Source organism: Salvia miltiorrhiza, chromosome 8 (assembly GCF_028751815.1).
Source record: "Salvia miltiorrhiza cultivar Shanhuang (shh) chromosome 8, IMPLAD_Smil_shh, whole genome shotgun sequence".
Classification (NCBI taxonomy): Eukaryota; Viridiplantae; Streptophyta; class Magnoliopsida; order Lamiales; family Lamiaceae; genus Salvia; species Salvia miltiorrhiza.
This window is the reverse complement of record NC_080394.1, coordinates 13,656,703-13,668,328: the sequence shown is the minus strand read 5'-3', so window position 1 is coordinate 13,668,328 and position 11,626 is coordinate 13,656,703. Positions and strand designations below refer to the sequence as shown.

Genomic DNA, 11,626 nt, shown 5'->3' with positions numbered 1-11,626 from the left:
CCCCAAATTTTGAATTTTTTTTTTTTTTTAATAATATGTCTAAAAATGTTGTTATTATTATTATTATTATTATATTTGTATTTTAGTAAAAAAATGTCTAAAATGTATTGAATGCCCCCAAAAAAAATTTAGTAAATGTTTTGAACTATATTATCTATGAAAATGTTGTTATTATTATTATTATTATTATTATATTTGTATTTTAGTAAAAAATGTCTAAAGTGTATTGAATGCCCCCAAAAAAAATTTTAGTAAATGTTTTGAACTATATTATCTATGAAAATATTGTTATTATTATTATTATATTTGTATTCTAGTAAAAAATGTCTAAAATGCCCCCCAAAAAAATTTAGTAAATGTTTTGAACTATATTATCTATGACAATGTTGTTATTATTATTATTATATTTGTATTCTAGTAAAAAATGTCTAAAATGTATTGAATGCCCCCAAAAAAAATTTTAGTAAATGTTTTGAACTATATTATCTATGAAAATATTGTTATTATTATTATTATTATTATATTTGTATTCTAGTAAAAAATGTCTAAAATGCCCCCAAAAAAAATTTAGTAAATGTTTTGAACTATATTATCTATGAAAATGTTGTTATTATTATTGTTATATTTGTATTCTAGTAAAAAAATGTCTAAAATGTATTGAATGCCCCCAAAAAAAAAATCTGTTGTCGAGACCAGGGATGCCATCTCAGGCCCTCGTCTCACATCGCCACATCCTGAAGGCGGTGAGGTACAAATTTGTAGTCTTGAAAACTGAAAAGTGCATTTGGACGCAATCGAACAAATTGCTTTAACGGTCACGATTGCATAACCCGTGGATAAGCTTTAATGTAATTAGTTGATCGGCTGACTTGTAACTTAAAAACAAGAAATCCGATTATAGTGGATTCTCCTATTAACTAGAACCGTGGACGTAGAAGTGTTCTCAAAACCACATAAAATTGTTCTGTACTTACATTTTGTTCAGCTTACCCTCATTATTTATTTGCATACTGACCACATACTCATTGCATTCTACATTTGTCATTCATACTTAATATTGATTAAGATGAAATGATAATTAGCAAGCCTCTTTATGTTGCGTTGGCACAGCGCAAGGAAGAGAGGAAAGTCAAGTTACAGGTGCATGCTTTTTATTTTTAAGAACCTTTTTTTCTTTTGTCTACATATGAAAGTTGAAAACGTGCCTTATTATATATAGACTCTCTGACATGGAGTATTTTTTTTTAGTTTATTTGAATTCTCTTTTGTTTGTATATGTTTCAAATTGTCTCCTGACTTCGTATTTGTTATGAATACTCACTACAAGAAAATTGGTCGAACACCGACGGATATCACCGACGGACTATTTTCCGTCGGTATCTACCGACGGATCACCGACGGACCGTCATCCGGCAACATCGCCGGAGGCGGCATCTATTTCCGATGAAAATACCGACGGACTACCGACGGAATCACGACCGACGGACAATATCCGTCGGTAAATTGGGTATTTTCGATTTTAATAATTATTTTTATTTTTTACCGACGGAATACCGACGGAATCTCTACCGACGGATTAAACTCCGTCGGAAAATTGGGTAATTTCGAATTTAATAATTATTTTTATGTTTTACCGACGGATTACCGACGGAATATTCCGTCGGTAATTTCAATAAATATTATTATTTTTATTTTTATTGTTTTTTTTTATTTTTTTATTCATTTTATTTATTTTTAATTATTTTAAAAATTATTACCGACGGATAAAGTCCGTCGGTAAATTATTTTTTTATTATTTTATTTTTTTTATTTTTTATTTCTTATTTTTTTATTATTTATTTTTTTATTTTAAATTATTTTAAATTGATTTTCTATATTATTATTATTTTTAAATTATTAAAAATATTGTTAAAATTATTTTTCTCTTTTTAATAAACGATAATATTAATTTTTTTTATTATCTTAAATTCGATCATATATTTACCGTCATTTTTTTGCCGGCACCACAAGTCTTAGATATCATCTCGACATATTCTAAGATTATGAATAAATGATATTGTATATTGAAATAGAGTTTAAATGAATTAATAGGTGCTAGTTATATCAATAATACGCGTGTTCTCTACTGGCGACCACTCGAAAGAAACTTCCAGGTTAAGCGTGCTTGACTCAGAGCACTAGTAAGATGGGTGACCCACTGGGAAGTTGGCCAAATCATATGCAATTAAGTTCAAAATACATTAGAAATATGAAATACTTGTAGAATACGAACATAGGTTAAAAAAAAAAAAAAATTAAAAATTAAAAATTAAAATTTAAAATTTAAAAATAATAATTAATTTACCGACGGAATTTTCCGTCGGTAATCCGTCGGTAAACGCGCCACCTACCACGGCCAACGCCGGCGCCGGAGACTTACCGACGGCGATGTCCGTCGGTAATCCGTCGGTATCCACCGACGGACAGAAAAGATCCGTCGGTAAATCATTTACCGACGAGCGTTTTCACGACGGGTAAAATCCGTCGGTAATCCGTCGGTATCTCCATTTACCGACGGAATTTTGATTCTTACCGACGGAATATTCCGTCGGTGTTCGGCCAGATTCTGGTTGTGACTGTGTGATTTATAGGACCAATTTTTTGCAAATGAGGCATGTTGCAATTAATATCAGCAAACTTATAGGTATAATCATCTCTTGACATATCTCTTGAGTTTGTTTCTACTTTTACATTCTTTTTTGCTAAAATAAAGTTTAAAAATACACGTTTTCTTGTTTCAGGAATTGACATGCTTGATTTTGTTAAGATCTTAAAGAACTTTGACAAAGTAATAGAATAAACCTCAAATCATTAGAATTTAACAACAAAAACTGACTCCATGGAGTACATATGCGAAATTCTTAATCAATTTCAGTTTTGTATTTACCAATTTTTTTTTTCTATAGATAAATTTCTAATATTAATGGTTTGTTCTATTTGGCAGTAGATCAAAAGACGGAGCAATGAGCATCACTTGTTAAATAAGATATTTTCATGTTGGATTTGATAATGCACCCGCCAACACCGTCTCCATTCCCGAGTTAGTTGCCGCATGCTCACCCTATTTTAATGGTAGGTATTTTCATGCTCGATGTATTTGTCATATTTTAAATAGATGTGTACAAGATGTTTATTCTCTTATTAATGATGTTGTTGATCCCATTAGACAAGCCGTTAATATTTTGCATAGAAAAGCTAATATTGGTAAAAAAATGGCAAAAATATTGTCGTGTTAAAAAAATTCGATATACGAATTTTGTTAAAGAGGTTTCTGCACGTTGGAATTCAACATTTGACATGCTTACATCTACCATGGAACATATTAATCATTTATGTGATTTTTTTAGATCAACTCCCGAGGCTAACTTGCTTTTATTGCCGTCTTATTGGAAAAGATGTGGTAGTTTATTTCAACTTTTAAAGGTTTTTCAAAATGCTACTACGGATTTATCCGGTGTTTATTATTGCACTAATATGAAAGTTTTAGAACATTGCATGTATATTGGCATTGCTTTAAATAATTGTTATAAAAAAACCGATTTGAAGGATGTATCATATCAAATTATCCTTAAGTGGCTTAAATATTTTCTTGAAATTCCCGATGTTTTTTTAGTTGCTAAGATTTTAGATCCTACAATGAAAATTGGCAGTGCTTATCGCATGTTAGAAATTTATTATGGTACCTTTAGGGATATTTATGATAAAAGATTAGCAAATAATGAAGTGCTAGAATGGTACCTTCCCGCATTAGATGATATTAAACTTAGAATAGATAACACAATTAGGACCTTGTTTAATGACTATGAACAAAAATATATGCTTGCAAATCCCTCATACTCTTCAAGTGGTACTAGTAGTTCACAAGGTCAATATGGCTCCTCAACTTTAGGAAGATCAAAACGAATGGGCTCAAGCCGCTTATTCATTTATGCATACACAAAGGAGCTATACTACTAATGAGTTACATATATATTTGTCTAGTACATTTGCTTTCAAAAATGTAGGTGGTCAACAATTTGACGTCTTGAGATGGTGGTCCACGCACGAGAGGGAATATCCCATACTCGCCACCATGACCAAGGAGTTACTCGCGATCCCAGCCTCCACGGTCTCCATCGAGCAAGCATTTAGCGTTGGTGGGCTTGTCTTGGACGAAAGAAGAAGCAACATGGATCCTCGAAACATGGAGGCCACCATGTTGCTTGATGATTGGTTCAAAGTCGAGTTGCGAGCTCAAGAGAATCAATGGGATCAAGCCAACGAGAGCCCAAACGATGAATTCACCGAGTCCGAACGATCTGAGGCCGAGGAGGACTACGATTAGGTAAGTTAAGGTAAGAGAACTACGTGAATTTTGATTCTTCATTATTCAATAAAGATACGTAGGCCACTCAATTTTAATATTTATATTAAAATTGAGCTCAAGCCCTTAATTATTATTATTTTTCCCCCTTTTAGACAACTTTCTTTCGAACTTATTATAGTGAATTAGTTATTTAGTTAGTATTAGTTAGTTTACTTATTCAATTTTGAAGATTGTAATTTGTATCCTTGACTTGTAATATTTTTTTTGTACATAGAATAAATTCAATAAAGATATCCATTTTTATGCATTATTTTGATTGTCAATGTGTTATAATTATTTTTCTTTTATTGTATTTCAATTTTCAATACAAGTCATTTAATTTAAAAATATTTTTTGATTGTCAAGTTTATAACTTGTTATGAATTTAAAAATATGACATAAAAAATATTATTTAACATGACACAATTCACAAGTATTATTTAAGATGACATAAAAAGATAGCATAAAAAATATCATTTCAAAAAATATATTAAATGTCATATTTATAAATTTTCATCATAAGTCATTTAATTTAAAAATATTTTTTGATTGTCAAGTTTATAACTTGTTATAAATTTAAAAATATGACATAAAAAATACTATTATTTAACTAACATGACACAAGTCACAAGTGTATTTAAGATGAAATAAAAAATATTATTTCAAAAATATATTAATCGTCATGTTTATAAATTTTCAACACAAGTCATTTAATTTAAAAAGATGACATAAAAAATATTACATGTTTTTTATGTTTATAACTTATTATAAATTTCCACACATATAATATAACTATATAAGAATTATTTTGATTGTCACATGACTTGTTTGTAAGTTATTATATTATTTACGATTTTTAAGTTAAGTAAAATTTTTGAAATTTAATCACAAATCATTTAATTTCATAAAAAAGAATTTAAAAAAAAAAGGAAAGGTCCGGAAACCGCCGATTTTCGGCCCGACCAGAATCAGCGATTCAGGGTCCGAAAACCTGCCCTTGAACTAGGCGGGCTAGTTTAGGTTCATGCTCCTGTCGGCTCGGAACCGCCGGTTTTCGGTCCGGTGGCACTACTAATGATTACCTATCGCCCAATTGTATAATTGTAATTATTATTTTTTGGTCCAATTAATGACGTGAAATATTCATCACATGATCATGTGATTGAGAAACTTTCCAATGTCTAATCTCAAGTGAAGCGGTATTAATTGTTAATTATAACGGAATTATTTGAATCATTTTTTGATAACAATATATTTCGTTGGAAAAAATAAATGGAATTATGGCAAAAAAAATACACGAACTTTGAAAAAAAGTCAATTTTCACCTTTACTTTCAATTAAGCCAAACAAAAAAAATATGAATTTATATTTTTGTTGCAATTTTAACTTAAATTTAACTCTCAACAGAATTAGAGCTTAGTTGACAGTTGAAATTAAGTCACATATATTAATTTTTGTTTTCTTATACCTCCGAGTTTCTAAATACCCCACATCATTAGAAGTTAGACCAACATCATGTGAATTTACGACTATCAACTAAGCTCTAATTTCGCCGAAAGTCAAATTCGGGTGAAAACTGCAACAAAAATATAAATTCATGTATTTATTTTGGTTTAATTAAAAATTCAGGTGAAAATTACGGCTTTTTTCAAAATTCGTGTATTTTTTGGCCATAACGTACCCGAAAATAAAATGAGCCAAAATTCGTGTATTTTTTGACAACTTTCAAAGTTCGTGAAAAAAATCAAAATAGATCTAAAATTCGTATTAGGTGACAATAATTCTAAAATAAACATTAATAAATGAATAGAATAAATAAAAAATATGAAAAATTAAATTAAAGGTCACATAAACCTATCGGTTAATGTCCGTACATGTTTTAAAAAATAGTTTGACTATCCATTCATGTCCAATACCAATATACTAACAATCAGTTAATTATCCAAGCCCATTTTGATTTATAAAATATATAATTAATTAAATACTTCATGTGGCCCTTGAAACTTTTTCATAAGGGATGACGTCATAAATTTTAATAAAAATTAGTTATGTATTTGATGAATGATAGGGCTGATAAACCGGTGTCGATTATTAAAATCGGAACCGAACCAGTAAACATCAGTTATCCCGATAATCGATTTTTACCGATTCGGTTCGATTATTATATTTTTAGTTAACCGGTTTAAATTCATTAAATTAATTAATTTATATTTTATTATATTAAATTTTCAAAAATCTTAAATAATCACAAGTCATGAGTTGGTATAGTGGATAAGACCTCATCCTTTCTTCCAAAGGTCAAGAGTTTGAATCCTACTGCTCTGCTCACATCCTAAAAATTTGATTTTTTTTTTAAATTTCATAATCTGCCTCAATTAACCGAATTAACTGAATTAACCGAATTCGGTTAATTCCATTAACCGAATTAACCGATTTTTTGAATAAATTCAGAAATTAGTGTGTTAATCGGTTAATAGGGTTAACTGATTAACCGGTCCGATTCGATTAACCAAAGTATTAACCGGTTCGATTATCGATTACCAAAATGTCTCTTATTCGGTTCCGGTTAATCGGTAAACCGATTCAATTAAAACCAAATTGGACAGGTTACCAGCCCTAATGAATGGAGAAGGGGTCCCATAAATTAGAAAAAAGGAATGATATAAAAAATAATAGTGACTATTGGACTAATTAAAACGAAAAATGGTGAATTCATTTGTGGCAATTGGTGTAAATATGTAAGAATTGTAATGATAATAGTTAGTGGAATTCTTTTTAAAAATGGATTAGGAAGATGTTTCGGAACAAATGAAAATGAAAATAAAGAAAGATGTTTCGTTGTTGATCGTTGTTGTCTTATGCTTTCAACTTTTTTTTAATAAGGCGTGTGTAATATACGCATCACATTTTTTGAGTGGACGAGCCTCGCCTCGCGTCAAAGAGCACCCTGCATCGGCTGGTTCATCGTTGCAGCTGACTCGAGCCACCCGTGCGAGCCAAGTGATGTGTGTGCTCCACGGGTGCTCTGATAACTTTTATTTAAGGAATTATATGTGAGGATCTACCACCTAATCGATTTTATATGAAACACACAAACATTATTGTTTGCGAAGGAAAGATATGTATTAAATTTAAAGTAGGCATATCACATGCATGCATTAATTTTTTCTAATTATAGAGGAATCTGCATAAATATTACCAATGCATTTAATTTGAATCGAGTTATTTCAACAAACTCCAACATGCATTACATCTATGATTGCATATCTTTCTAGATTTGGTATTTGTTGCTAGGTTCCTCTCGAGAAACCCATAATTTGTTACATCATTTTTTTGTTTTTTTGTTTGAGGGGGTTGTTACATCAAATTCTATTAAAGTATGAATGGAGGGCCCTTCCCATTATTATTTTAAATTTTGGGTTTGTACTTGAATTGATATATGGTATAGCATCTCCGCATAATTATATTGCTAAGTAAGGTTCAATTTAGACAAGGTTTGACGATTGATTATGGGATTAATAGTAGTATATCCAACCACAATCCGTCAATAAAGAACTACCATATGCCTTCCTTTATATGGTTCCACTTTCTTTTGAATTGCTTGCACACAAATTCAACAGCAGCAAATAATTTAGAATGAAAAACAAATTGAATTAGAGTAAGATTTATAATAAGTTTCCGTGTCAGTGCACAATTACGGCATGAGGGCGTGAGATGCGGCTTGGTTGATTGACAAAGAAAGATGTTTGGAACTTATTTTAAAGAACTTATATGCTCTTGAAATTTATAATTAAAAGTTTTCATAGCTTACAAGATATAGTTTATTAAGAGTTTATAAATTATCAAAGTGTGTATAATTGAACTTATAAATTAGAGAGTGAATTTTTAGTTAGAATGAGAAAATCTTTGTTAGAGAGTGATAAAAATAAAAAAAATTATAATTGAGTTATTTTTGTAAAATGAGTATTGACTTATAAGATAATGAGAAAATAAGTTGAGGCAAGAAACTTATTTTGGGGGCAGTTCGGATCCTCTGTCCCAATTTCCTGTCCCCAAAGCAAAACTACAGCGTTTTGATTTAAATTAACTATCTTTTCTTTTGTTAACACTCCCACAGATCGGCTCGGCTGGTTGAAGCCGCGAGTCATCTTCTTCTTCTTCTTCTTTCCTTCTCCATCTAAATCTCCTCTATTCTCTCTTGGAAAATTTCTCCCTCCACCGAAAAATGGGAATTTCATATTCTGCACGGGATTTGGTAATGAATATTCAAAATCAATCTTTCTCTTGCTTCATTCTTTTCTTCTTCTTCTCCACAAAGCTTTCATGCTCGATTTTTATTAATTTTCTTTTTCCAGAAGAACCGATTTAGAGTAAAGAACATCACGACATCCATTTTCGATGCAATCGAACATTTTACCTTGAAGACGACAGGTGAGTTTTCTTTTATGTGAGTTCTTAACTAAGTACACTGGCTCTTGATCTATACATAAATTATTTCTTCTGCCCATTTTCTATGTATTTTTGCGTTAATGTGATTCTTGATTGAGTGAAAATACTGTTAGGATATGAAGTCTGGCGATATACATACGTGAGATGGTGTATAAATAAATAAGATCATATGTTCTATCAATTTGAACTGAATATTGAAAATTTTCACATCAAGATGATGAACTGAAAACTGGCAAATATCACATCCATTTAATCATTGGTTAAATTAATAATGTTTGTGAAATTCGTTTCAACTGTAAATTGGCAGTAAATTAAGATTGATTTTTTATATATAAATTAACAAGTTATTGTTCTGCTACTTTACACGCTTGCTGACTGCTGCATTTTTCATGCTGAAACAAATTTTGAGATTTTTGTTCAAAACTGATCTCTAGATGTTGCTTCCCTGTTCATCTCTGTTCTTTTCTTTAGCTGATCTCATCTCTTTCCTCCTCTATCAGTTATTAAAATTGCAATAGTAAATAGTGTTGGTTGCATACTTTGCAGCTTGTAGTGACTTTGTTAGAGATGGAAAATTCCTTAGAGAAATTAACATAATCTTGCAATTGCTAGTATATGCTCACTGGTGGTGGCGAATGCTGGAGACTGCAGAGCAATGCTGTGTCGAAGGGGCAAAGCAATTGAGATGTCGAGAGATCATAAACCCGTTTGCTTGAGGGAGCTGCGTCGTATAGAAGCCTCGGGAGGTTATGTATACGATGGGCATCTCAACGGGCTGCTCAACGTTGCTCGTGCATTGGGCGACTGGCACATGGAAGGGCTGAAAGGTGGTGATGGCGGACCACTTACATTGGAGCCTGATCTCATGACCACGAGGCTCACCAAGGAAGACGAGTTTCTCGTCATAGGGTGTGACAGCCTGTGGGACGTGTTCCTGAGCCAGAACGCGTTGGATTTTGCCCGTAGAAGACTCCAGGAACACAATGACCCATTGATGTGCAGCAAGGATCTTGTCGACAAGGCTCTGAAGCAGAGGAGCGGGGATAATTTATCCGTGGTCGTGGTCTGTATCCAGCCGGAGCCACCGCCCAATCTGGTCGTTCCTCGCGGAAGAGTGCATCAGAGCATCTCCACCGAAGGGTTGAAGGAGCTGCAAAGCTTCTTGGATGACTTAGATATTTGAGATTTTGGATGGCATCTTCCTCACTTCATCTTTTTCTTTATTTACCATCATTCTTGATTGTTGTTGAGAGAAGATGTAATTTCAACTGTAACATATGCGGCTACTGACATCAAACTTTTCTTTTTCCTAGTATATATATTCAAGACACGAATTAACAAACTTTTTGGCATTTTTCAAAGACAAATCCAACAACTTTATACCTGCACAAGACAAAAAAGATACTACAAAGAAACACTCTTTTATTTGAATAGAAAATCACAACTGCTTACAACTCACACCCTACAAGGTCCAATGCTAACTTAAAATGAACAACAAACCAAGATAAAACAACATATATAGAGCTTTATGTATGGAGCTTTCAAGCATCAGAATTTGCGTGAAGATAAGCCTCAACAGCCTTCAACATATCCATGTCCTTCCTTCTCTTTTCCTTCCTTTATTTTTCAGCCAAAAATGTTTCATGTTCCCAAGTTGCAAATATGTTGAGCAGTCAACAAGTCTCTCGGTAGACTAAAAATCTGAAAAAACAACAGATCATATATACAACAAAAATTAATTTGATCTATCCAAATGTAGTATCACATAAATCAAGAAACAAGTCCATCCAAATCATATACTAAAATTAATTTGATTCAAAAGAACATAAATAAATAAAAAATCGAAATCATATATAACTTGATTGTTTCATTATCAATTGAAAGAATCCAGTTTGCGTTTATTATTTTTACATACTTTTGCAGGTAAGACGTTGCACTTCTCGACCAGTCATGGGAGTCTCAATATCAAAACGGTCGGTTATCTCATATCCACCAACTGTTAGACAAATTTACATACTTTGGCAGCCATTAGAATTTTCGATTAACAAACAAGGAATTTTCAGGAACACAACAATAATTCTCATTTAATCAAGAATCACAATAACACAAAAAATACATAGAAAGGGGGCTGAAGAAACCAATCCTTGACTTGAGCCAGAAAAATCACAACAAAAAATTATAGTCAATCACAACACTCTGTTATTCAAACCAATCCACCAGACTCTGTTAATTAAGAATTCACGAAGAACTATAGAAAATAAAAGAAACCCATAGCTAAATCTCGTGAATTCTTTGGCACAATCGAATAGTTTTACCTTGAAGAAATTCAGAATATGAAATTCCCATTTTTCGGTGGAGGGAGAAATTTTCCAAGAGAGAATAGAGGAGATTTAGATGGAGAAGGAAAGAAGAAGAAGAAGATGATTTGCGGCTTCAACCAGCCGAGCCGATCGGTGGGAATGTTAACAAAAGAAAAGATAATTGATTTAAATCAAAACGCTGTAGTTTTGCTTTGGGGACACGAAGTGGGACAGGAAATTGGGACAGAGGATCCGAACTGGGGGGTGGGGGGCTTATATGCTCTTCACAAAAACTTGGGTACAATCGGGTGTACCATGCAACCGAGTTGACCCTGCATCTAGATCCTGACCTGCATCTTTATCCAAACCTGCATCCTGACTAAAATCGTGTAAATTACACTATTCGATTATACAAATGACATTGCCTATAATTGACACTATTCGGTTATGCAAACGACATTGTAACATTTTAAAATGTTATAGTGTTATTTTC

General features: G+C 32.1%; 1 protein-coding gene and 2 long non-coding RNA genes across 4 annotated transcripts; 2 read left to right on the top strand and 1 right to left on the bottom strand.

Annotated features, from left to right (window-relative positions):
* The first annotated feature begins 1,004 nt into the window (after positions 1-1,004).
* LOC131001190 (uncharacterized) lies at positions 1,005-4,655 on the top strand. Its single transcript, XR_009093876.1, has 4 exons — positions 1,005-1,140; positions 2,631-2,683; positions 2,984-3,111; positions 4,044-4,655. It is a non-coding gene; the product is annotated as an uncharacterized LOC131001190 (long non-coding RNA).
* Positions 4,656-9,428: 4,773 nt separating this feature from the next.
* LOC130998098 (probable protein phosphatase 2C 22) lies at positions 9,429-10,185 on the top strand (the record flags this gene model as incomplete). The annotated part of the gene is made up of 1 exon (XM_057923532.1): positions 9,429-10,185. A coding segment is annotated over one exon (588 nt), but the record flags the coding sequence as incomplete, so codon positions are not given.
* A 53-nt stretch (positions 10,186-10,238) lies between these two features.
* LOC131001189 (uncharacterized) lies at positions 10,239-11,389 on the bottom strand. Of its 2 annotated transcripts, XR_009093875.1 has the most exons (3): positions 11,149-11,389; positions 10,749-10,829; positions 10,239-10,534 (listed from the first exon to the last, which is right to left on the bottom strand). It is a non-coding gene; the product is annotated as an uncharacterized LOC131001189 (long non-coding RNA). The 2 variants fall into 2 exon arrangements; XR_009093874.1 differs by lacking the exon at positions 10,749-10,829.
* Positions 11,390-11,626: the final 237 nt, after the last annotated feature.